The 26,698-nt window shown below is 45.3% G+C and overlaps 1 protein-coding gene across 4 annotated transcripts in view; it reads left to right on the top strand.

Annotated features, from left to right (window-relative positions):
- Positions 1-26,698, top strand: part of mypn (myopalladin) — a 414,790-nt gene that overhangs the window by 352,912 nt on the left and 35,180 nt on the right. For all 4 annotated transcript variants that reach the window (XM_068052409.1, XM_068052411.1, XM_068052412.1 and 1 more), the window contains 3 exons: positions 5,802-6,023; positions 10,854-11,003; positions 23,466-23,548. In XM_068052409.1, coding sequence (XP_067908510.1) covers positions 5,802-6,023; positions 10,854-11,003; positions 23,466-23,548 — 455 coding nt within the window. The remainder of the gene's footprint in view (positions 1-5,801; positions 6,024-10,853; positions 11,004-23,465; positions 23,549-26,698) is intronic.

Genomic DNA, 26,698 nt, shown 5'->3' with positions numbered 1-26,698 from the left:
CAGCTATGCAGTTTCACACTTCAAAGGCTTTCAAGCCTGTCAGTTTCATTGATCAATGAATCTCCACTGTGCTCTCACCTTGTTGGCCCTGGTGAGTTCCACACAGTTCAGGAATCCCGTGCACTGGCTGTTAAAGCCAGAATCCTGAGTTAAAGCCACATTTAATTGCATGTTTGCATATTTAAATCACTCTCCTGGGAGTGCAGTCCCGTAAAACCTGGAAGTGGGTGGGATCATGTTTGGTTTCAGACTGGCCAGCATTTTTGGGCCATTTAACCCTCCTGAACCCAAACCTGCCCCCGCAGTTAAAATTCTGCCCTATGACTCTATGACACTGCTGCTTGTGTTTCTGAGGTGGGATGGCTAGAGAATGAATAATATTTTCACCAATGTGTTCTCAGTACATGTTTGATAAGAATTGAGGCTGCTGTTTTCCTTACAGAAATCCTTAATGTTGATTTCAACCAAATTGATACTGCAGCAGGAAGAAAATTACTTCAGGGCAAAAAAATTTAATTCCAAACTACTATAAATTTTGAAGAAAGTTACATTTTCATTTTCCATGTAAGCTGATTTAGAAATTAATTTCAATATAAACCTATCTACTATTAACATTGGATAGCTTCATTAAGTGTCTGGAATAACGTAGGCTAAAAACAATCCTCCTACACAGAGAAAAGGCACAGTTCTTTACAATGGCTATTTCCAAAACGTTTCTGTTCAAACTTTACTTTATAGCTCAATTCGACAAGTTGTCTAACATGTATGAACCTTTTTGAAATTCAGACATATGATTTTAACATCTCTAGATTTATAGGGCTGGATTTTTAAAGCCCGCTGGGTGTGGAGCAGCTGCAAACGCAATTTAAAGGTCACGTTTTCGGCGGTTAGTCCTGGGTCCCACTGCCTCTGGAATGCAATCCATTTTTAAAGGGACGCAGGAGGGAGGGAATGGCAAACCTGCACACCTCCAATTAAGCGCCTGTTAAGCTCATTGAAGAGCTCATTAACAGATTTGTTAGCAGCAGTTTTCAATTTTTAATGAAAGGGGAGCATGCCATGTCTGGAACACGGCAAGTCGTGAACATTATGGGGTGGCGGCGGGGGGCCATGAGGGCTATGGGAAGAGCTGATTAAAATAATGCAGAGATGCAAAATAAAGCTCAGCTGCTGCAAAAGTTCCACTGCGTAGCCATTGCTGGATATGAAAGACTTGCATTTCTCAGTGGTGAGTGGTAGAAATCCAGAGAGGGATGTGAGCCCCACTGACACCTGGGGTTGGCAGGAGAAGGCCTGGTGAATGCACAAAGCTCAGCTGAGGGAGTTCAGATCGGAACAGGCTACTCTAACATTGGACAGAGCAGCCAGGATGAGCTGCAACAGATGCAACCTCCTGGAGGCCAGAGGAGCACAGCGGGGGCTGCAAGGGGAAGAAGGCGTTACCCAAGTTATCGGGGTCTACTGCCCAAGAGTCAACTACCTGCAAGTGACAGAGCGCAGTGCCTTAAGAGCCTACGCCTATCCTGGCAGATGGTCTTGGGCATTTGTGCTCTGATTCACAATGATCTGAGGCCTTGCGGCCCCCTTGATAGCCCCTTACCTGCAGCCGTCAAGGTCATCATCGTGCTAAACTTCTATACAACTGGCACATTCCAGGGATCTGCTGTAGACATAGGAACATAGCAATAGGAGTAGGCCATTCAGGCCATCTAGTCTGCTCCGCCATTCGATACAATCATGGCTGATCATTTACTTCAATGCCTTTATCCCACACTGTCCACATATCCCCTTATGTCATTTGTATTTAGAAATCTGTCAATCTCTGCTTTAAACATACTCAATGACCTCGGTGGCATCTCTCAATTGGCAGCTCATCACACCATCAGGCAGGTCCCAGCTGCCATATTCTGGAGGGCAGGGGACTACATCCACTTTGACACAAATGGGCCAGCGCAGGACAGAGGGCTTTGGGCTTTACCGCTGTCGATGGATTCCTTCAGGTCCAGTGGGTCATTAATTGCACCCACATAGTCATCAAAGCACCAACAGACCAGCCATTCAGATTGCTCAAAAGAAAGGGCTGCCACTCATTGAATGCCCAGCTGGTCTGTGACCACAGGAAGCGAATCTTGCAGGTCTGCGCCTGGTTCCCGGGCAACTATCATGACTCCCTTATCCTGCGGGAGTCCCAGGTGCCTCACCTCTTCAGGCCCACATCCAGACTCCATCAATGGCTGCTGGGAGATAACGGTTATCTTCTAAAGAGGTGGCTCCTGATGTCCGTTGGAGATACAGACACGGATGGGGAGAGGCACTACAATCAGATCCATGACCTAACATGGATTTGCATTGAACAGACCATTGGTGCCTTGAAGATTTGCTTCCGTTTCCTTGACGGTCAGGTGGTGCCCTTCAGTACGATTCATCCAGATTGTCCCCTTTATGACCGTCAGCAGCACCCTGCACAACGTAACACTGGTAAGAGGCCTGAAAATGGATGAAGAGGAAGAGCTGGAATGCCACTGTACCTCGGGGGAGGAAGAGGAGGAGGAAGGGACAGCTCCAGAGGTGGCCGGAGCTCAGACAGCGGAGGATGCCCGACCATGCCATCCCAGACCTCAGGGTGAACGGCAGGCTGGCATGGCAGCAAGGGCCACACTGATTCAGCAGCATGTCACCTCCTGTTCCTGAGCCCTTTGGCTGATGACCCCACACTCACCTTCCAACATACAGAGCTATTTCACCACTATGACCCTTAACTGTGAAGTCGCATTGGCAGCCATGAACATGTAGATGGAGGATCCCTTCATCCACCATTGTCCTACACCACATGGCATGGGCATATAACATTCTCAGGCCCCACACCACCTCCCCACCACCCACCACCCACTCACAATGCGATGTCCCCCTTTTAATGTGAGACAACTACAACAGACCTGTCAAAGTGGTACAATAAAGAAGTTATATTGCGAGGCAGACATAACAGACACATGTAGACAATAGCACCCAGGTGACCCATTAAGTGAATTCAATGCCAAGGCACTTTCCTCTCCCTAAAACTCTATGGAGTGTTCCCCCTATGGCAGAGAATGAGGTGGAGGCAGCTGCTCCCTACACTCTGCCACCAGCTGAGATGCCCATGCTTTTCATCCTCATCTTGCAGGTGCCTATGGGGGCTGCTCCTCAGGCTCTGTGCCTGCATCATGGCAGGGTCTGCCTCCATCACAGGTCCCCGTGGCACAGATGGCTTCCGAGTCAGAGGGGTGAGGTACTGAGGGGCCGCAATGTGATGCCGATGGCCCTTGAGGGGTGGCTCCTTTCTCTGCTGCTAGGACCATTTCAGCCCTTTCCTCTTTGGATGCTTGGTGCAGCCTCCAACTGGAATGCAGCTGACATCCACTACGAGCACCTATGTGCCATCAGAAACACTGAGCTGTCAACACTACAGAGAGTCTCACTCTGTGCATATCAGCATGCTGCTCCTGTACCCACTCGGAGTGGTGCTGCATTTGTCTCTCCAAGAGGTTGCCCAATCTCTCAATGGAGGAGCTCATGTGATCAAATCCCTGAGTCACGACAGAGCACATGCACTGCTTGGACTCCGCCATTGCATGGCTCCTCAAGGCCTCAGGGAACTCTGACAAACAGGAACTTAACTGCCTCTGGTTCTCGAGGAAGGCCCTCCTTGTCTGTGACACCCGAGGCCCAGCATCTTTGCCCAGCAAAGCATCGCTGTGTCTGTCCTCCTTCCTCAAAGGGAGACTGTCCACAGGTGACCCTGCCTCACCCTCCTCCTCCTGCTCATGCCTGCTGTGAGGTTCACCCAGTGCTCCCCTTCCTATGCTAATTTGTGGCCTGTCCGAGGTGAGTGTGTCTGCGCTGGTAGAAGGTGCTGAGGTATGATGTGACAGTGCAGGTTCCATAGATTCCCCACTGCCACTGTGGATGTTGACGCCGATACAGCTGGTACACTTTGACACCGCTCTGCAACTGGCCCTGTGGGAGACACAACAAAATGGTAATGAGAACTGGTCCTGTTCAACAAGTGCCCCAGCACAACCATCCCCTCAGATGACAGTGGTATAACATCCATAGCACACATTGAGCAGGAGTCTCCTCCATGCCCTTCACCTCAAGAAAGAGCTATCCAGTGACCCTGATGCTCATGGCCTCCCATCTCACCATCTCCCATCGAATGTCTCAATGGCACCCTGGCAATCTCCAGCGCCGCCTCCTCCACTGCTGTCAGATTGTGGAGCTGGACCACTCCACCTCGCATTCTGGTCATCTGCCATGTATTATGAGCTCTGTTCTGCAGGATGAGAGGAGAAAGATTCATGAGTAGGCTGTCCTCCCTCATCTCTTTCAGTCTGGCATACATGTTCCCCTTAGTGATATTCTCATCTGATTGGTACCCCATATGTGAGGGTGGCTGCATTTCAGTGTAGCAACCTTGACTTACTCTGACAATGTTCGAGAGAGCTATGGACGTTCTGTGAGGTCAGCTATCGTGCTTTCCAGTGCTTAGAGAGTTGGTGCCTTGTGAACCGGGTGCCACTGGCCAATTACCTTACCAGATGGCAAGAGGTCATTGAACCTTTTACTGCACTGGACCCAGGTCCTTCGCATGGGTTTGTGGCTGCTGATCTCTGTGGCCACCTCCATCCAAGCCCCCTGGGTCTCGCTGGTGGATGTCTCCTTCCTGAGGCTGGGAAAAAACCTCTCCTCTCTGATACTGCATCAATTAGTGACTCCATGGAGGTGTCAGAGAAACAGGGTGCCGCCCTGGGATGCATGCCCACAGAGGTCCTCTGTTCTCCCTGGTGCTGCGTTACTGAAGGCAATGGCAGGCCCAGTCATGGCTGACACTTGCCTTTTAAGGTTGCCCTCAGCGACCTGTTCCTGCCTCCAGAAAGCTTCTGGAGCCTCCAATCGGGCACCAGACTTGCACCCAGGTAAATTAAGAGCTTTCCATTTAAAAATAGCACTGACGTGGCTTGGGGCCAGGACCTGGAAATGTTCAGGGTGTAAGGTTCCTGACCCTGTAACGAAAATCCAGCCCATGGTTTTGGCATTAGATAACACAGTCAGTTCCAGCTAAAAGTTTGTGCTTCTTTGCAAACATCTTGACAGAAATAATACAATATGCATGGCAGGCTTTAACTTTCAATATCTGCAGCTTAATGGGAGTTTGACTGATCATCGTTCATTGTCAGTGCCTTAGCTGCTCCTTCATTTGAATCCTTTTATATGTTAAATAAAAGATACAGCCGCCAACTGAGATCCTTGGCAAATCTAAACTCATATTTCAGTTTGTCAGTTAATGCCAATGTTTTATTTCACTTTATATGTATAACAATTGTTTGCAAAAGCTGCAGGATACACGTTCACTTATCTTAAATATATCAAGAACTGACAAATTGCTTTCATTAATTTAGAATCCCCTGGTCATAAATAGATTCATTGACAACCAGTGAGCACCTGTCTGGAGTCGCCTCGTCCTCCAAGCAGTTGTGCTCTGGCATATAATTTCAGCTCTACCAGCTTTTCTGGGCTCTCCATTGCTCATAGTCCCACTTTGCACCTTTAAAGTTGTGGTTAGTTTGTTACTGTGTTGGCCTCCTCACCACTTAGCATGCAATCTTTCTTGCTGTGGTGTCTCAGCTACAGACACTAATGCTTTTCTCCCAACAGGCTGGATTTTACTGCAGTTCTTCAACTCAAAATTCTGCCTTATACCTCAACTGCATCTATGTAAATATTTCAGGGTGTTAATGTGTGTGGGTCATCTCTATTTCTAGGAATACAAGGTGTCCAGCTTTGAACAAAGACTTATGAATGAAATTGAATTTCGCTTGGAGAGGACTCCTGTCGATGAATCCGATGACGAAATACAACATGAGGATATTCCTACAGGGAAGTGCATCGCACCAATCTTTGACAAGAAACTCAAACATTTCCGAGTGGTTGAAGGATCACCAGTAACAATGAGCTGCAAACTTGTGGGGATACCAGTGCCAAAAGTAAGCTTTTTACTGTCTGATATTAAAACTTAACCCTATTGTGGGATGCTTTGAAGTTGCGGCCGGGGGGGCCGTTCATGGATTTTTTGGGTAATCGGGGCACCTTTTCTCAAGACTTCTCTAGGGTCCCGCTGCTCCTTCTTCACCTCAATGGACTTACCGCACACCGTGGCTGCAGACACTCTGGGCGGTGAAGACAGCAGGATCGGAGATTAAAGTATCGACAGCTGTGCTCTTCAGTTTCGTCCGGATCAATTTCATTGAGAAAGCAAAGAGCAGGTGTGGCTGGGGGAGGGCAGTGGGCCCAGGTAACATAAACTAAACTAACTGTTAGCTTTTAGTTAGGGCTAAAATGAACTGATTTAAAGAGCCAGGGGAGTTTAAACAGTTTAAGAGGGTAGATTGGGGGAGAAAACATGAGGAATGGGAGCAGATGGCCATGCATATCGTTGAACAGCAAGGGAGCTTCCTAGGGAGCTTACAGCCCAGGAGCCATCTTGAAGCGGGAGATGGCTCGGAGAGCGTACTGTCGGCAATGCTGCATGCCTTTATTTAAACCACTGCAAAAAAAAACCCCTTAGCGAATGTAATCACCTCTGTAAGTCTGCCAAAAGATGCTTCACCTCCCGAAGGACGTGGATGAGCTTTCCGGACGTCGATGGTGGGCAGTGAGGAAATGGCTTATTACCTGCACCCGCTTTCCCCCCCCTACCTCCCCCCTTTCCCCCCTTCCACCCCCCGTCCCCTTCCCTGCTCCACCCTCTCAGCTCACCTCCTCACAACCCCGTCCCAGCCCACCCCCCCTCGCACCATCTTCCCCCCGCACCCCCTTCCCCTGCACCCCCCCACCCTCTTACAGCCCCCTTCCCAGCTCCCCCTCGCACCCCCCTCCCTCTACCCCTCCCCCTCGCATCCCCTCCTCCCACCGGCACCATCCTACACCTGTGTAGGGGCCCCAACAACCCCACTGCCTTGTGGGCGTCTCGGGAGAGACCAAGGCTAAGGGAGTAAACCCTAACAGATAATCCGGAGCGGAACCCCGTAGGCGGTCATGTGTCACCTTTGGCATGTTTCCGGCAGTTCCTGCAGCCATACTGGTGCCAAACGTCGTGCTCTGCACTCCTTTGGACCCCACCAGAAAGGCCGAGAGGGGGGTTTTGACGACTGGGCAACTCTCAACCTCCATAAATTTGCCCAGGCAGGCGCCATGGAGAGGTCACTCCATAGTCCCCTCACAGCGACTGAAACAACACGGAAGGCAGCAGTTACGGGTTATAAGTCCAGATAAATTGGCGTAGAAACTGGGCGCCACAGGTTGCCTTTGTCGGTGGGAGAGGTCATTGCACCTCACTGGACAGCTACCGCCCGCCTCAAACCGGGCAGCCCCCGGTCAATAAGGTACTGTCCCGCCACAGTCTACCTGCTTCAATGGGTGCTTGGAGCTCAGGGTCATTGCCCGAAAGGTGGACTGATACACCGCACCAAACAACACAAAAAAAGGAAAGAAGGTACCAGCCCTTCGCTTTGCAAGCTGGAACGTCAGAACTATGTGTCCTGGCCTGTCGGAAGACCTTACACAAATCAACGATTCTCGGAAGACCGCCATCATTAACAACGAGCTCAGCAGACTCAATGTAGACTTTGCAGCACTTCAGGAGACTCGCCTCCCCGCGAGTGGATCTCTAGCAGAGCAAGACTACACCTTCTTCTGGCAGGGTAGGGATCCTGAAGAACCAAGACAGCATGGAGTGGGCTTCGCCATCAGAAACTCCTTGCTCAGCATGATAGAGCCTCCCTCAAATGGCTCGGAACGCATACTGTCCATCCGACTGCTCACCACACTCTGCTCCCCATCTGAGGCTAAAGACCAGTTCTACGAGCAACTCCATAACATCATTAGCAGCATCCCCAACACCGAACACCTATTCCTGCTGGGGGACTTTAATGCCAGGGTTGGGGCCGACCATGACTCATGGCCCTCCTGCCTTGGGCGCTATGGCGTTGGAAGGATGAATGAGAACGGGCAGAGACTGCTTGAGTTGTGTACCTATCATAACCTCTGCATCACCAACTCGTTCTTTCACACTAAACCCTGTCACCAGGTTTCATGGAGGCACCCAGGATCGCGTCGTTGGCACCAGCTCGGCCTCATTGTCACAAGGCGAGCCGCCTTAAACAGTGTTCAAATCACACGCAGCTTCCACAGTGTGGACTGCGACACCGACCACTCCCTGGTGTGCAGCAAGGTTAGACTCAGACCAAAGAAGTTGCACCATTCCAAGCAGAAGGGCCACCCGCGCATCAACACGAGCAGAATTTCTCACCCACAGCTGTTACAAAAATTTCTAAATTCACTTGTAACAGCCCTTCAAAACACTCCCACAAGGGATGCTGAGACCAAGTGGGCCCACATCAGAGACGCCATCTATGAGTCAGCTTTGACCACCTACGGCAAAAGTGCGAAGAGAAATGCAGACTGGTTTCAATCTCATAATGAAGAGCTGGAACCTGTCATAGCCGCTAAGCGCATTGCACAGTTGAACTACAAGAAAGCCCCCAGCGATTTAACATCCGCAGCACTTAAAGCAGCCAGAAGCACTGCACAAAGAACAGCCAGGCGCTGCGCAAACGACTACTGGCAACACCTATGCAGTCATATTCTGCTGGCCTCAGACACCGGAAACATCAGAGGAATGTATGATGGCATGAAGAGAGTTCTTGGGCCAACCATCAAGAAGATCGCCCCCCTCAAATCTAAATCAGGGGACATAATCACTGACCAACACAAACAAATGGACCGCTGGGTTGAGCACTACCTAGAACTGTACTCCAGGGAGAATGCTGTCACTGAGACTGCCCTCAATGCAGCCCAGCCTCTACCAGTCATGGATGAGCTGGACGTACAGCCAGCCAAATCGGAACTCAGTGATGCCATTGATTCTCTAGCCAGCGGAAAAACCCCTGGGAAGGACAGCATTACCCCTAAAATAATCAAGAGTGCCAAGCCTGCTATACTCTCAGCACTACATGAACTGCTATGCCTGTGCTGGGACGAGGGAGCAGTACCCCAGGACATGCGCGATGCCAATATCATCACCCTCTATAAAAACAAAGGTGACCGCGGTGACTGCAACAACTACCGTGGAATCTCCCTGCTCAGCATAGTGGGGAAAGTCTTTGCTCGAGTCGCTCTGAACAGGCTCCAGAAGCTGGCCGAGCGCATCTGCCCTGAGGCACAGTGTGGCTTTCGTGCAGAGAGATCGACCGTTGACATGCTGTTCTCCCTTCGTCAGATACAGGAGAAATGCCATGAACAACAGATGCCCCTCTACATTGCTTTCATTGATCTCACCAAAGCCTTTGACCTCATCAGCAGACGTGGTCTCTTCAGACTACTAGAAAAGATCGGATGCCCACCAAAGCTACTAAGTATCATCACCTCATTCCATGACAATATGAAAGGCACAATTCAACATGGTGGCTCCTCATCAGAGCCCTTTCCTATCCTGAGTGGCGTGAAACAGGGCTGTGTTCTCGCACCCACACTTTTTGGGATTTTCTTCTCCCTTCTGCTTTCACATGCGTTCAAGTCTTCTGAAGAAGGAATTTTCCTCCACACAAGATCAGGGGGCAGGTTGTTCAACCTTGCCCGTCTAAGAGCAAAGTCCAAAGTACGGAAAGTCCTCATCAGGGAACTCCTCTTTGCTGACGATGCTGCTTTAACATCTCACACTGAATAGTGCCTGCAGAGTCTCATCGACAGGTTTGTGGCTGCCTGCAATGAATTTGGCCTAACCATCAGCCTCAAGAAAACGAACATCATGGGGCAGGACGTCAGAAATGCTCCATCCATTAATATTGGCGACCACGCTCTGGAAGTGGTTCAAGTGTTCACCTACCTAGGCTCAACTATCACCAGTAACCTGTCTCTAGATGCAGAAATCAACAAGCGCATGGGTAAGGCTTCCACTGCTATGTCCAGACTGGCCAAGAGAGTGTGGGAAAATGGCGCACTGACACGGAACGCAAAAGTCCGAGTGTATCAGGCCTGTGTCCTCAGTACCTTGCTCTATGGCAGCGAGGCCTGGACAACGTATGTCAGCCAAGAGCGACGTCTCAATTCATTCCATCTTCGCTGCCTCCGGAGAATACTTGGCATCAGGTGGCAGGACCGTATCTCCAACACAGAAGTCCTCGAAGCGGCCAACATCCCCAGCTTGTACACACTACTGAGTCAGCGGCGCTTGAGATGGCTTGGCCATGTGGGCCGCATGGAAGATGGCAGGATCCCCAAAGACACATTATACAGCGAGCTCGCCACTGGTATCAGACCCACCGGCCGTCCACGTCTCCGCTTTAAAGATGTCTGCAAACGCGACATGAAATCCTGTGACATTGATCACAAGTCGTGGGAGTCAGTTGCCAGCGTTCGCCAGAGCTGGCGGGCAGCCATAAAGACAGGGCTAAAATGTGGCGAGTCGAAGAGACTTAGTTGTTGGCAGGACAAAAGGCAGAGGCGCAAGGGGAGAGCCAACTGTGCAACAGCCCCGACAAACAAATTTCTCTGCAGCACCTGTGGAAGAGCCTGTCATTCTAGAATTGGCCTTTATAGCCACTCCAGGCACTGCTTCACAAACCACTGACCACCTCCAGGCGCGTATCCATTGTCTCTCGAGATAAGGAGGCCCAAAAGAATTGTGGGATCCAGCTCCCACAATGCTTGCTATTGTCTAAATAATTCATCATTTATTTTATGTGAATATATATTTGCTGCAAAACTACCAATCACTTCAATTTACAATAACTAGCTCTTATACTTTACAACCCAAGGTATACTGGTTTAAAGATGGTAAACAGATTTCCAAGAAGAATGAACATTTTAAGATGAAGCGCGATGGTGATGGTGTGTGTTCATTGTACATTGAATCAACCACTAATGATGATGACGGAAACTACACTGTTATGGCAGGAAATCCCCAGGTGAGCACCAATATCTTTAACTGGAATGTATAACTTCTCAGCTCATCTTTTTGCATTGATATCTATATCAGTGAAAATTAGTTTTGAATTATAAGATAAACATGTTTTTTGGAAAAGAAATCTTGCATTGTGCATGTTCAAATAATAAAGTACATGTTGGGGGAAGGGTGTCCTATTTTTCTGCTCCCTCATCATCGTGTACCCATTATATAGTTATACCTGTAAGGCTGCATATCTGACTTCTAAACGAGGCAATCCATTGTGTGATCAAATGAACCCTTATATGGCTGTAGATAGCGTGAGATCGAGTGCATTTAAGGATGTTTCCATCTTTGGTTTGTCATTTATTTAATCAACAGACAGTAAATACTTTCCACACCACCCCTTTCAAAGGGATGCTTAGTTTGATTGCTGTTCACAAAGGTCCTGGAAGCTACATCTCATTACACTCTACAATCAATTTGTTTGCTGGGCTTCCAGCTTAACTGACAGGTCAATGGAACTCTGTTTGAACTTCAGAGCTGTTCCCAAATATGCTGCTAGAGTATCATGGAAATATTCCAACTACTCTACAGCTGTCCTTTTATGTGTACTTGTGCTGTCTAATGTTCCTGGGGTACCGGACTGCAGGGAGAGAGATGGGAAAGACCTGGACTCTTCTATAAAGACAGAAGAGAGAAAGAGAGATGGTGAAGTGCAATCCTTTTTTGACATGTACTAAATACACAGTTTGTTCTTCAACACACTTTTATGTCTAGGAATATAGGAACATGAGTAGGCCATTTAGCCATTTAATGAGATCATGGCTGATCTGTAACCTAACTCCATATGTCTGCCTTTGCCCCATATTCCTTACCATCTTTGGTTAACAAAAATCTCTCAGTCTCAGATTTAAAATTAACAATTGATCTAGCATCAGTTGCTGTTTGCGGAAGAGGGTTCTAAGCTTCTACTACCCTTTGTGTGCAGCAGTGTTTCCTAATTTTACTCCTGAAAGGTCTGGCTCTAATTTTTGCACTGTGACTCTTAGTCCTAGACTCCCCAAACAGCGGGAATACCTTCTCTCAATCTACCCTATCTGTTCCCCTTAATATTTTGAAAACGTTGATGAAATTACCTCTTAACCTTCTAAATTCCAGGGAATCGAACCCCAGTTTGTTCAATCTCTCCTTGTAATTTAACCCCTGGAGTCCCGGTATCATTCTGGTAAATCTACGTTGCACTCCCTCCAAGGCCAATATATCCTTCTTAAGGTGTGGTGCCCAGAATTGCTCACAGTACTCCAGGTGTTCTCTAACCAGGGCTTTGTATAGCTGAAGCATGACCTCTAATTCCCTTGTATTCTATTTCACTAGATATAAAGGCCAGAATTCAATTAGCCTTTTTGATTATTTTCTGTAGCTGTTCATGACGTTTTAATGATCTATGTACCTGGACCCCTAAGACTCTTTGGACCGCCACTGTTTCTAGATTTTCACCATTGACAAAGTACCCTGTTCTATTCATTTAGGTCCAAAGTGGATGACCTCACATTTGCCACAGTTTTGCCCATTCACTTAATCTATCAATATCTTTTTGTAATGTTACTCTTCCCTCTCTACTGCTTACATTGCCACCTATCTTTGTGTCAATGGCAAACTTGGACATTAGGCTTTCTATCCCATCATCTAAGTTATTAATAAAAATGGTGAATAGTTGAGGCCCCAACATAGTTCCTTGCAGAACATCACGAGTCATATTCTGCCAATAGGGTACCTGCCCGTTATTGCTACTCTCTGTCTTCTGCCATTCAGCTAATTTCCTAATCAGCTCAATAATTTGTCTTCAGTTCCATGGGCTTCAATTTAGCTAGCAATCTCTTACGAAGGACTTTATCAAATGCCTTCATGAAGTCCATATAAATAACATCCATAAACATTCCCCCTTCCACTCTTCAAAATATTCAATCAAGTTCAGCAGGCATGATCTACCCTTTACAAATCCATGCAGGTTCTCTCTGATCAGCTGAAAATTTTCGAGGTGTTCGATTACCCTTTCCTTAATTATAGACCCTGTAATTACCCAACAATAAATGACTGACTGGTCTATAATTCTCTGGTTTCCCTCTAACCTTTCTTAAATAGTGGAGTCTCTTGAATAATTTTCCATTGTAAAGGAATGGTTCCTGAATGGTGAGAACTTTGGAAGATTATAGTTTGGGCATCTGCAATGTTCTCACCTACTTCCTTTAAAACCCTGGGATGGAAACTGTCTGGTTCTGGGGATTTGTCACTCCTTATTGTTATTTTGCATACATCAATTTTGGTGAGTCCCTGACCCTGATTCAATATTGGTTTCCTTGGGATGTCTGGCATGATGACTTCTTCTATTGTAAATATTGATACAAAATAATTAGTCAGCATATCCGCTATTTCCTTATTTTCATTAACAATATCACCATTATTGCCTCTTAAGGGGCCCACATTGCTCCTGATCACTCTTTTTTCCTAATGTAATGTTAAACATTTTTGTGTTGATTTTGATATCTATTGCAAGTTTCTTTTCATACTTTCTTTTTGTAGCTCTTACTATCTGTTTTATCACCCTTTGCTGTTCTTTGCATCTTTCCCATTCATGGAGATCTGTGCTATTCATTCCATTTTTGTATTCTTTTTCTTTTTGTTTTATGTTGCTTCTTACCTCTTTAGTTGTCCATGGCTGCTTTTTCTAGTAAGAGGAGTTCTTGCCGCTTAGGGCTATAAACTGTTCCTGTATCACATTAAATTGTTTTTTGAATACCTCTCATTGATCTTCTGTTATTTTACCCATTACCAGATTTACCCAGTATTCTGTGGGCTGTCTAACTCATTCCATTGAAGTTAGCCTTACCTTAATCCAGCATCTTGGTAACAATTTGACATTTCTCCCTTTCAGATATTACGTTGATCTTGATCATATTATCACAGAATTGCTACAGTGTAGAAGGAGGCCATTTGGCTCATCATGTCCGCACCAGCTCTCTGTAAGAGCAATTCCCTCAGTTCCATTTTCCTTCCTTCTCCCCATAACCCTGCACATTCTTCCTTTTCATTGAACTGTCTAATTCGCTTTTAAAGGCTTTAATTGAACCTGCCTCCACCACATTCTCAGGCAGCGCATTCCAGACCTTAACTACTCGCTGCGTGAAACAGTTTTTCCTCATGTCACATTTGCTTCTCTTACTAAATATTTTAAACCTGTGCCCTCTCGTTCTCAATCCTTTCACGAGTGGGAACAGTTGCTCTCTATCTACTCTCTCCAGACCCCTCATGATTTTGAATACCTCTATCATATCACCTCTCAGCCTTCTCTTCTCCAGGGAAAACAGTCCTAACTTCTCCAATCTATCTTCATAACTGAAATTCCTCATCCCTGGACCCATTCTTGTGAATCTTTTCTGTACTCTCTCCAATGCCCTCACATTTTTCCTAGGTGCGGCGCCCAAAATTGGAGGCAATACTCCAGCTGAGGCCAAACTAGTGTCTTATACAAGTTCAACATAACTTCCTTGCACTTGTTCTCTATTCCCCTATTAATAAAGCCCAGGATAGTGTATGCTTTATTAACCGCACTCTCAACCTGCCCTGCCACCTTCAATGACTTATGCATATATACTTAGGTACCTCTGTACCTGCACCTCCTATAGAATTGTACCCTTTATTTTATATTGTCTCTCCATGTTCTCCCTACCAAAATGAATCACTTCACATTTCTCTGCATTGAATTTCATCTGCTACCTGTCTGATCATTCCACCAACTTGTCTATGCCCTTTTTAAGTTTTACACTATCCTCCTTAGAGTTCACAATGCTTCCAAGTTTCGTATCATCTGCAAACTTTGAAATTGTGCCCTGTACACCAAGGTCTAGGTAATTAATATGTATCAGGAAAAACAACGGTCCCAACACTGATCCCTGAGGAACTCCACTACAAACCTTCCTCCAGCCCGAAAGACATCCATTAACCACTACACTTTGTTTCCTGCCACTCAGCCAATTTCGTATCCATGTTGCTACCATCCCTTTTATTCCATGAGCTACATGTTTGCTCACAGGTCTGTTGTGTGGCACTGTATCAGACGTCTTTGAAAGTCCATGTACACCACATCAACAGCATCGTCCTCATCAACCCTCTCTGTTACCTCCTCAAAACACTCCAGCAGGTTAGTGAAACATCATTTTCCCTTAAGAAGTCCATTCTGGCTTTTCTTAATTAATTCGCATTTGTCCGTGTGACTATTAATTTTGTCCTGAATTATTCTTTCTAGAGGTTTCCGCACCACCGAAGTTAAAGTGACTGCCCTGTAATTGCTGGGCTTATCTTTACACTCTTTTTTGAACAAAGATGTAATGTTTGCAATTCTCCAGTCCTCAGGCACCACCCCCGAGTCTAAGGAAGACTGAAAAATTATGGCCAGTGCCTCTGCAATTTCTACCCTCATTTGCCTCAGTATCCTTGGATGCATCTCATCTGGTCCTAGTGCTTTATTCACTTTAAATACAGACAGCATATCTAATACATTCTCCTTATCAATTTTAAACCCTTCTAGTGTCGGAATTACCTCCTCTTTCACTATTGCCTGGGTTGCATCATCTTCCTTAGTAAAGACAGATGCAAAGTATTCATTTCATACCTCAGCTATGCCCTCTGCCTCCATATGTAAATCCCCTTTATGGTCCCTAATCAGCCCCACTCCTCCTTTTGCCACCCTTTTGCTATTTATATGTCTGTAGAAAACTTTGGGATTTCCTTTCATGTTAGCTGCCAGTCTCTTTTCATGCTCCCTCTTTGCTTCTCTTATTTGATTTTTCACTTCCCCTCTGGGCCTTCTATATTCAGCCTGGTTCTCAATGGTATTTTCTACCTGACGTCTTTCTTTTTTCTCTTAATCTCTTTTTCTTCTTCCTCTTAATCCCTAACTCTTTTGTCATCCAGAGAGCTCTGCATTTATTTACCCTACCTTTGTCCTTCATGGGAACATGCCTTGACTGTGCCTGAACTAGCTCTTCTTTGAAGGTAGCTGATTGCTCGGCTATCGTTTTTCCTGCCAACCTTTGACACCAATTTATCCGCCCCAGCTCTGCTCTTAACCCATTGAAGTTGGCTTTCCCCCAGTTAATTATTCTTACTCTGGATTGTTCTTTGTCCTTTTCCATAGTCGGCGTAAACCTTATGATACAATGATCACTGTCCCCTAGATGATCTCCTACTGATACTTGATCCACTTGGCCCACCTCATTCCCAAGAACCAGGACTAGCAGTGCCTCCTTTCTCGGTGGACTAGAAACATACTGCTGTAGAAAGTTTTCCTGAACACACTCAGGAACTCTTGTCCCTCCCTGCCCTTTACGCTACTACTATCCCAGACTACGTTTGGATACTTAAAGTTCCCCATTATAACTACCCTATAATTTTTGCACCTTTCTGTAATTTCCTTGCAAATTTTTTTCCTCCACATCCTTCCCACCAGTTGGTGGCCCATAGACAACACCGAGAAATGTAACTGCACCATTTTTGTTCCTTAGCTCTAGCCAAATTGATTCTGTCCTCGAAGCCTCTAGGACACCCTTTTTCTCCAATTCTCCTTAATCAATATCACCATCCCTCCTTCTTTTTCCCTTTCCTATCTTTCCTGAACACCTTGTATCCAGGAATATTCAATACTCAGTCCTGTCCTTCTTTGAGCCAGATTTTTGTTATAGCCACAACATCATATTTCCACATGTCAGTCTGCGCCTATAGGTTTTTTTCTGTATTCGTTCATGGGATCTGGGCGTCGCTGGCTAGGACAGCATCTATTCCCCATCCCTAATTGCCCTTGATTGTTAACAACACTCCGTGCATTCACATACATGCACATTAACTCTGATTTAGACTTTATTACTTACTCCCTCACTCTGACCTCACCTAATAACTTACTATTCCCTACTCTAGTGCTATCTATCTCACCCAGTATTCTGTGCATCTTGGTGTTCCTCTCTGATATTTCCTTCTGGTTTCCACACCCCTGCCAAGTTAGTTTAAACGCTCCCCAATAGCACTAGCAAATCACCCCACAAGGAAATTTGTCCCAGCTCTGTTCAGATGCAACCCGTCCGGCCTGTGCAGGTCCCACCTTCTGCAGAACTGGTCCCAGCATCCAAGAATCTAAAGCCTTCCTTCCTGCACCATTTTTCCAACCACGCATTCATCTGCACTATCCTCCTATTTCTATATGCACTTGCTCGTGGCACTGGTAATCTGGAGATTACTACTTTTGAGGTCCTGCTTGCTAATTTCTTAGCTAGCTCACTAAACTCTTTCTGCAGGACCACATCCCTCTTCCTACCTATGTCGCCGGCACCATTGTGGACCACAGCTGCCTGGCTGCTCACCCTCCCCTCTCAAAGTGCTCTGCAGCCGTTCAGTGCCGTCTGTTCCCCTGACTATTGCGTCTCCTATCACTATCGCTCTTCCAGTCTTCCTTGTGCCCCCCTGTACAGCTGAGCCACGCATGGTGCCAAAGCCTTGGCTGTGGCTGCACTCCCCATATGAACCATCACTTTCCTCAGTATTCAGAACTGAATACCTGCTGGAGAGTGAGATGCGCTCAGGGGTTTCCTGCTCTACCCGCCTGTTTCTTCTTGACTGTCTGGCAGTCTCCCTCTCTGCCTGCCTACTCTTAAGCTGTGGGATGGCCACATCTATAAACGTGCTATCCACAAAGCTCTCGTCCTTATGAATGCACTGCAGTGTCACCAGCTGCTGCTCAAGTTCCGAAACCCGGAGCTCATGTTGATACAATTGATGACACTTCCTGCACGCGTGGTTATCCAGAACCCGAGAAGCATCCGGGAGTTCTCACATAGCACAGGATGAGCACTGTAGAGTTTGGAGTAGTCCTACCATTTCTCTATCTATTAGATGAGAAAAATTGGTACAACAAATAAACCATGCTACTAATAGCACTGACACGGAACACAAAAGTCCGAGTGTATCAGGCCTGTGTCCTCAGTACCTTGCTCTACGGCAGCGAGGCCTGGACAACGTATGCCAGCGACGTCTCAATTCATTCCATCTTCGCTGCCTTCGGAGAATACTTGGCATCAGGTGGCAGGACTATATCTCCAACACAGAAGTCCTTGAAGCGGCCAACACCCCCAGCTTATACACACTACTGAGTCAGCGGCGCTTGAGATGGCTTGGCCATGTGAGCCGCATGGAAGATGGCAGGATCCCCAAAGACACATTGTACAGCGAGCTCGCCACTGGTATCAGACCCACCGGCCGTCCATGTCTCCGTTATAAAGACGTCTGCAAACGCGACATGAAATCGTGTGACATTGGTCACAAGTCGTGGGAGTCAGTTGCCAGCATTCGCCAGAGCTGGCGGGCAGCCATAAAGACAGGGCTAAATTGTGGCGAGTCGAAGAGACTTAGTAGTTGGCGGGAAAAAAGACAGAGGCGCAAGGGGAGAGCCAACTGTGCAACAGCCCCAACAAACAAATTTCTCTGCAGCACCTGTGGAAGAGCCTGTCACTCCAGAATTGGCCTTTATAGCCACTCCAGGCGCTGCTTCACAAACCACTGACCACCTCCAGGCGCGTATCCATTGTCTCTCGAGATAAGGAGGCCCAAAAGAACTACTAATACTAATAACCCTATCAATAGCAATAATAATCAATCTGGAGTTTCTCCAGCAGTAGCTGAAGATTCTATTACTTGGTGCTGTGTGTCATAACAAATAATGCTTTGAAGTTTACATGCAACTTTTTCCAAAAATGTTTATTTTATTTGCTTTTTTCAACTTCATATGTATTGTTTACTTATTTTATTGTTATTCCTTCCATTTTCTGTCTTCTGTTTTTTTTTCTCGAATGAATTCCTTGTTTCTCTCACTCCTCTCTCACCTTACAGTTTGGAACATAGGAACATTTAGCCCCTCAAGCCTGTTATATCATTCTGTGAGATCATGGCTAATCTGCGGCCTAACTCCATATATCCACTTTTGCCCGATCTCCCTTAATATTAGTCTTCCATTTTCCTTTTCACCTCTTAATATATCAAAATTTTACCAATAATTTGTTGCTGAGGCATAACCCCTCTCCATAAGGCTTTAAATCATTTCCACTAACTAAGGAATATGGATAAACCATTTGGACATTGCACCATCACTAGCAGACACACAGGCTAACTTCCCTTTGGTTTCTGGAATAATTTTCAAAACGGCGTAAAGACTGGGGGCACTTTTTCTCTCCAAAATACTCTTCCATTTTTTAGTAAATAAAATAGCTACTTATGGAAAAAAAAAGTATTAAAATGAACTAATGATCTCCTGGAGGTTCAGCATTGCTAGGTCACTTTGTAATCATCTCCAGTATTTTGTGACATCTCCAGCACTTGTGTGGCCCAGGGCTGCTCCATTGTCTGCAGTTGCGAATGTGACTTTGTAGTGGCCTGAGAACCAATCTGGAAATGCATAACCATGGACATCATCATATTAGCTGCAAGAACCCTAACTTGTGGACAGCATCATCTTGCCACATGTGTAAGCTTGTTTTAAAGGTCATTCACAGATGTTCTGCGTAAAATACATGTAAATATTTATCGGTGATTCATGTTACAAGGTAATAACATTTTTAATGGAATTTTTTTAATTTAATGAGTTTCACTGCTGTTTGGTTACAGGTAATTGCAGTTGTAGAGCTAGTAAATTGTAAATTTATTTAAGCTCTCCCTTGCCTATCAGCCTGTTAATTTATTTTCCTACCCCGGGCTTTCACACCATCTGGAATCTGAGCAAGCAGAATTGATGTGATATTGAGACAGTACTATCCATAAGCTTCACTGTCCTGGGTTGATACTGTACAAATCAGTGGTGATCAGCAAAGCAGGTTGTGTGCCTGGACTGCAGTATGTGGGAGTTTGTGGACTGTGAGACTGTCCTGAGTGAACGTGTCTGCAGTAGATGTCTCCACCTCAAATCTTTCTGGCTTGGAGTCATTGTCAGGAACAGTAGCATAGTGAACTAGTAATTCAGAGACCTGGACTACTGCTCTGGAGACATGAGTTCAAATCCTATCAAAGCACTGGGGAATTTCAATTTAATTAAATAAATCTGGAATTAAATAGCTAATCTTAGTAATGGTGACCATGAAACTACTGGAATTGTTGTAAAAATCCATGTGATTCACGAATGTCCTTTAGGGAAGGAAATCTGCTGTCCTTACCCTGTCTGGCCAACATGTTACTCCAAGCCCACAGCAATATGGTTAATTCTTAGCATCATCTGAAATGGCTGAACAAACCACTCAGTTGCATCAAACCGCTACTGAAATGTTGAATAAAAATAAAACCTGATTGACACCCTGGCACCGGATATGGAAAAAGGCACACCCTCCCCAGTCGACCCTCCTCACTGACATCTGGGCATTGTGCCAAAATTAGGAAAGCTGTCTAACAGACTAGTCATGCTGCAGCCGACATAGACATAGTCATAATCACCGAATCACATCCACCATCTCTGTATATGTTTTGACCCACTGGCAGGACAAACCCACCAGAGGTAGAAGCACAGTAGTATACAGTTGGGAGGGATTGGCCTTGGAAATCCACAACATTGACTCTGGACCCTATGAAATCTCATTGCATCTGGTCATGCATGGGCAAAGAAACCTCTCGTGGGTTACCACTTACCACCCTTCCTCAACTGATGAATCAGTATCCTCTATGTTGAACACCACTTGGAAGAAGCACTGAGGGTAGTAAGGGCACAGAATGCACTCTGGGTGGGACACTTCAATATCAATCACCAACAGTGGCTCGGACATATCTGCCAGACTGGGCCTGTGGCAGGTGGTGAGAAAATCATCATGAGGGAAAAATCTACTTGATCTCATCCTCATCGATCCCCTATCTGTTGCAGATGCATCTTTCCATGACAATTGTATTCCACAACAATTTGTAACCTCATGGCCTGACATATCCTTCACTCTACCATTATCAAACTAGAAGACCGTGGTTCATTGAGGAGTGTAGGAGAGCAGATCAGGAGCAGCACCAGGCATACCTATAAATAAGGTGCCAACCTGTTGATGCTATAACACAGGACCACATGCATCAACATCCTGGAGGGTCATTATTGGCCAGAAAATTATTTGGACCAACCATATAAATACAGTAGCTACAAGAGCAGGTCTAACAGAGGCTGGGAATTCTATGGTAACTCACCTCCTAATTCCCCAAAGCCTGTCCACCATCTAGAAGTCACAAGTCAGGAGTATGATGGAATACTCTTCACTTCCCTAGATGAGTGCAGCTCCAACAATACTGAAGAAACTCAACACCATCCAGGCCAAAGCATCCTGCTTGATTGGCATCCCACTCACCACCTTAAACATTCACTCCCTCTACCACTTACACACCATGTCTGCAGTGTGTACTATTTACTAGATGCACTGCGACAGCTCGCCAGGGCTCCTTTCAGAGCACCTTCCAAACGCGTGACATGGAACACACTACCTGAAGGGGTGGTAGAGGCAGGAACCGTCACAACATTTAAGAAGTATTTAGATGAGCACTTGAAACGCCATAGCACACAAGGCTACGGGCCAAGTGCTGGAAAATGGGATTAGAATAGATAGGTGCTTGATGGCTGGCACAGACACGATGGGCCAAAGGGCCTGTTTCTGTGCTGTATAACTCTATGACTCTATGATGCTACCATCTAGAAGGTCAGGGGCCGCAGGCGCATGGGAACATCACCACCTACAAGTTTTTTCCAAGTTACACGCCTTACTGACTTGGAACTATCGCTGTTCTTTCATCATCGCTGGGCCACAATCCTGGAACTCCCTTCCTAACAGTACTGTAGCGGTTCAAGAAGGCAGATCACCACCACCTTCTCAAGGATAATTAGGGATGGGCAATAAATGCTAGCGTTGCCAGCTACACACACATCCCGTGAATGAATAAAAAAATAGAGAGCCACATATCCAAGTTTGCTGATAGGACAAAGATAGGCAACATTGTAAGCAGTGTAGATGGAAGCATAACATTACAAAGGCATAGTAAAACATTACAGGAAAGGGCAAAAGTGTGACAAATGGATTTCCATATAGGCAATTGTGAGGTCATCCACTTTGGACCAAAAAAGGAACAATTAGAGTGTTAATTGTATATTAATGGGATGTCTAATTGTATTCAAGTGCTGGGCATTAATTGGGCGCCTATATATAGGAGCAGACTGAAACTGTGTGGGTTGGGTTAGGAGGTGCATTTTGTAATATTTATCTCTATAAGTAAAAGGTTATAAAGTGTGTGTAAGGATTAGGCTCCAGTTCTATCCTTCATCACCTGCCTTTCCAGAATAGAACACTTTCTAAACGGTGAAATGCCAGAAGCAGTGGAAGTCCGAAGAAACTTAGGGGTCCAGGAACATAGATCATTAAAGTGTCGTGGACAGGTACAAAATATAATCAAAAAGGCTAATGGAATGCTGTTTTTTTATCTAGAGGATTGGAAATCAAGAGATTAGAAGTCATGCTGCAGTGATACAAAGCTCTCGTTATACCACACCTTAGGAAGAATACATTGGCCTTGGAAGAAGTGCAGCATAGATTTACTAGATACCTGGACTCCAAGGGTTAAAGAGGAGATTACACAGATTATTGTTGCATTTACCGGAATTTAGAAGGTTAAGGGGTGAATTGATTGAATTTTTCAAGATAGTAAGAGGAACTGATAGGGTAGGTAGAAAGAAGCAATTTCTGCTGATGAAAAAATCGACAACTAGGGGTCATAGCCTAAAATTTAGATCCAGGCCCTTCAAGAGTAATGATAGAATATATTTCTACATGCAAAAGGTGGTAGAAGTTTGGAACTCTCTTCACGTAAATGACAATTGGTGCTAAATCATTTGTTAATTTTAAATTTGAGTTTGATAGATTTCTGGTAAGCAGTGGTATGAAGGGACATGGCGCAAAGGCAGGTGTATGGAGTTAGGTCACAGCTCAGCCATGATTTCATTGAATGGTGGAACAGCCTTGAGGGGCTAAATGGCCTACTCCTGTTCCTATGTTCCCAAGTGTGATAAGGCAGCCCATGACAAATGACACGTGTGCCTAGAATTTCCATGTGTTTTCTCCAGTGGGGGATCGGTTGGACCCCTTGAGAAACTGTGTAAATGACTATGGTTGACCATTTGTGCTACTTCTCCAGGGTTACCGCCAATGTTACAGTGGGAAAATTCTGGAAATTCAGGGCCATACTGTAGTAAGTCCATAGGTCGCTTAATGTGAGGAAAAGTGCTGCAGGTTAGAACATAACTACAGGCCGTCTGGCTGAAGTAGTGTTCTGCATTGAATGATACAGTGTTGCCAGCACATTTGTTACAATTTGTGTTTACTGAAATCATTCTCTGACCAAAGCCTATTTTGAATGTATTAACATGCTCTCTGTTACATAGGGAAGAATCAGTTCCTCTGGTCATCTCATGGTACAGAATACTCCAATACGTAGCCGTATAGTACCGTCTGTTCAGAGCCAAAGGTAGGTTTGTCTTAGTCATGTTGGATAGCCTATTATTTTCCATTCTTTGGAGCTTACATTTCCTTACACATGAAGTAAGAGACGTTTTGGGTGTCAATAATTTGTCAATAATCTACCAACATCTGGATCCTGAATGCTACATGCAATGACAAATTCAGTCAGTTTGGACCTTGACCCTCAGTTTTCAACATGGGTTTACTATTGTGGCAGTAATTTCCTGCTATCTTCATAAAAACAGTAATGAAGGCCATGAAGTAATTTCCTGCTGTGTTCATTAAAATAGTAATAAAGGCTATGACGGTGGATCCACTACAGTTTGAATACGTAAATACGTGTACACATGTTAAAACATAAGAACAGGAGTAGGCCAGTCATCCCCAGGGGTAGGCGCCGGCACGTTGCACCACAGACATTTGACAAAATTATTGACTCAGCCACGGACATGGGGGCAATTAAGCTGTATATAAAGTGTATAGCCAATGTAATGCCATCAAAACACAGTCTAATTTAAAACACATTTCTCCCTATAAATAAAATAGCTAAACATACAAACATTAATGGAGAGCAGTACAACTGTATTAGCTAGCTAGCAAGCAAAATAGTATGCAATGCTAATGCAAATTACTTTTGTTGACAGAATAGAGCTAGCTACATCATATCACGGGGTGGTAGGTGGACCTTATTGGATGATTTCTGTGGATTCACACTGTGTCAAGAGTGCAAATTCATCCAATAAACCATGAAACTCAAGGAGAGGATTGTTATTGTGGTCGTTGAGGTGAGGCAGTAGAAAAATCAGCAATAGGAAGATGGATCATTTCTCAACTGCTGTTGTTGCAAGACAATTTAACCCATGATGGTCTGTGTTTGTGCAACTTCTCCACCTGCTTGTAATATGTGTCTGAAGACTGCACGGCCAACAAAAGGGCAGTGATCTCCATATCAGGAGAATTTTATAGGGTGAAGCAGATAGTACTTCAGAAGAGTCATGTAAAACAGAAAAGCAGAGTGGGAGAGGAAGGGACAGAAAGATTAACAGTAGGTAGTCAAGACTAGTTTATTCATTTTGACAGGCTGTTAAACCAGGTCCTGGATTCTGAAATACAGAAACAACAGAATCTCTCATGGACAAAACCTCATTTGCTCACTAAAGCTAGTGACAAAATCAGATAAACACAATTACAAATAAAGAGCGCGCTTCAATTCCTCCAATAAAGCGATACTCTTCAATTCACTTATGTCTATATCTCAGTCTATCACTGATTCTGATTCAGTTCTGACAATATAATTATTAATAAAAAGCATTTCTGTAAAAATATTAGCAGTTATTACTGTATGCATTATTCAGTTACAAAATGTTTAGTCACTATCTCGAAGATTGTACTCCAGACGAACCAATTTATGTCCAAGCCAAATCTATTATCTGTTAGCAAACATGCACTTTTTAACGTAATGTAATTATATGATACAGGCAACTTTCAAATGACATTGGCCACTCAGGTTATCCGCCCTCAAATTGGATAGTAAATGATGCACGTTGCAGTTACTGATCTTTGACTACTTATAAAATTTGTCCTTTTGTCCAATTAGCAGGAAAAAAGTCTGTTAATGACTGTTCTAACATGGTCATTGAAACAACATAAATTTTTACTATGTCTTCCCTGACAGTTCTTAAAATTGCAAATTCAGCATAGATTTTGTTAAGGAATTGTAGACAGTTCATCATAGATTAAGGTTTATTAAAGCTGTCTGTTACATTGTATTTACTAGCTATTGTATATAGGTCAGCAGCATCTTGTTTTTGCCAATATCACTCAGCCCCATTACATCATACTGTTGTATTCATGAGGAATTTACAGTGCGGACTTCTGGAGATCCTTGGATTTTCTTGCCTGTTTTCCCCTCAAAACAATTTCTGGAACAGTGTGATTCCAAATGGATAGCAGCGGAATTGCTACATTTATATAGAAGTAAAAGTCCAGAAACTTTCAACATGTCACTGAACTTGTGTCTCAGGTGAAAGTAATGTGTGCCAGAGTGCAGAAATTGAGACATTCCCTAAGTGACGTTTCCCATTTTAAAATGAGTTTACATAATACTAGGCTTTAAACTTGTGTTTTAAAATAACCTAGCTGCTAGGTCATTTTAAAACTCATGGTTAAAGGCTTGAAGCAGGGTGTCCAACCTTTTCACGTGGGGAGCCATATTACAATTTTTGTCTTACACAGGGGGCTGGTGAGACAATTTTAGAAAGACAAATGCATTTTAAATATATCTTACTATTAATCAAAAGAACAAAAGTGCATTTTTGTGAAGAAGCTTTAAATGAGAAGACTAATTTATTGACTTACTTTCTTGTCAGTAAGTTGGACAGTGATTTACTGTCTGACCTCAAATTTTTTTGCTTGCACAAATAGTCAATGTTTTCCCGCACACGAATAGCGATGTGGAGTATTCCAGATAGATGTCTTCTTAGATAGTGATCTTGATCGCTCTCTCTCCCTCTTCTCCCTCTCTCTCTGTAACTCTCTCCCCTCCCTCTCTGTGTTCACCCCTCTGTGTTGTCCTCCCTCTCTATGTTGTCCCCCCTCTCTGTGTTGTGTCCCTCTCTGTGTCGTCCCCCCTCTCTGTTTTGTCCCCCCCGTTCCCATCTCTGTCTGTCCCCCTCCCTGTACCCCGCTCTTTCTCTTACCCCCTCTCTCTCTTGTCCCTCTCTCTCTGTCCCTGTCTATCTCTATCCCCGCTTTCTTTGTCTCCCCACTCTCTCTCTCTGTCCCCCGTCACTCTCCCTGCCCCACCTCTCACTCTCTGTCTCACTGTCTCTCCCCCCCCGTCCCTCTCTCTCCCTCTATCCCATTCTCTCTCTGTCCCCTCTCTCTCTCTCTCTGCCCTCTATCTCTCTCTCTCCCTAACTTCCCCTTTCCTCTCTCTCTCTCTTTCTGTCCCCCTCGCCTTCTCTGCCCTTTCCCTCTCTCTCTCCCTGGCTGCTCTCTCTGTCTCTGCCTCTCTCTCTCTCTGCCCCTCTTTCTCCCTCTCTGTTCCCCCCTCCCTCTCTCTCTCCCTGCCCCCTCTCCCTCTGTCCGCCCCCCCCCCCCCGTCTGTCCCTCCCTCCCTCTCTCTGTCCCTCTCCTTCTGTGTCTCTGTCTCTCT

The sequence above is a fragment of the Heterodontus francisci genome, chromosome 20 (genome assembly GCF_036365525.1).
Source record: "Heterodontus francisci isolate sHetFra1 chromosome 20, sHetFra1.hap1, whole genome shotgun sequence".
NCBI lineage: Eukaryota > Metazoa > Chordata > Chondrichthyes > Heterodontiformes > Heterodontidae > Heterodontus > Heterodontus francisci.
This window is presented reverse-complemented; position numbering and strand designations above follow the sequence as displayed.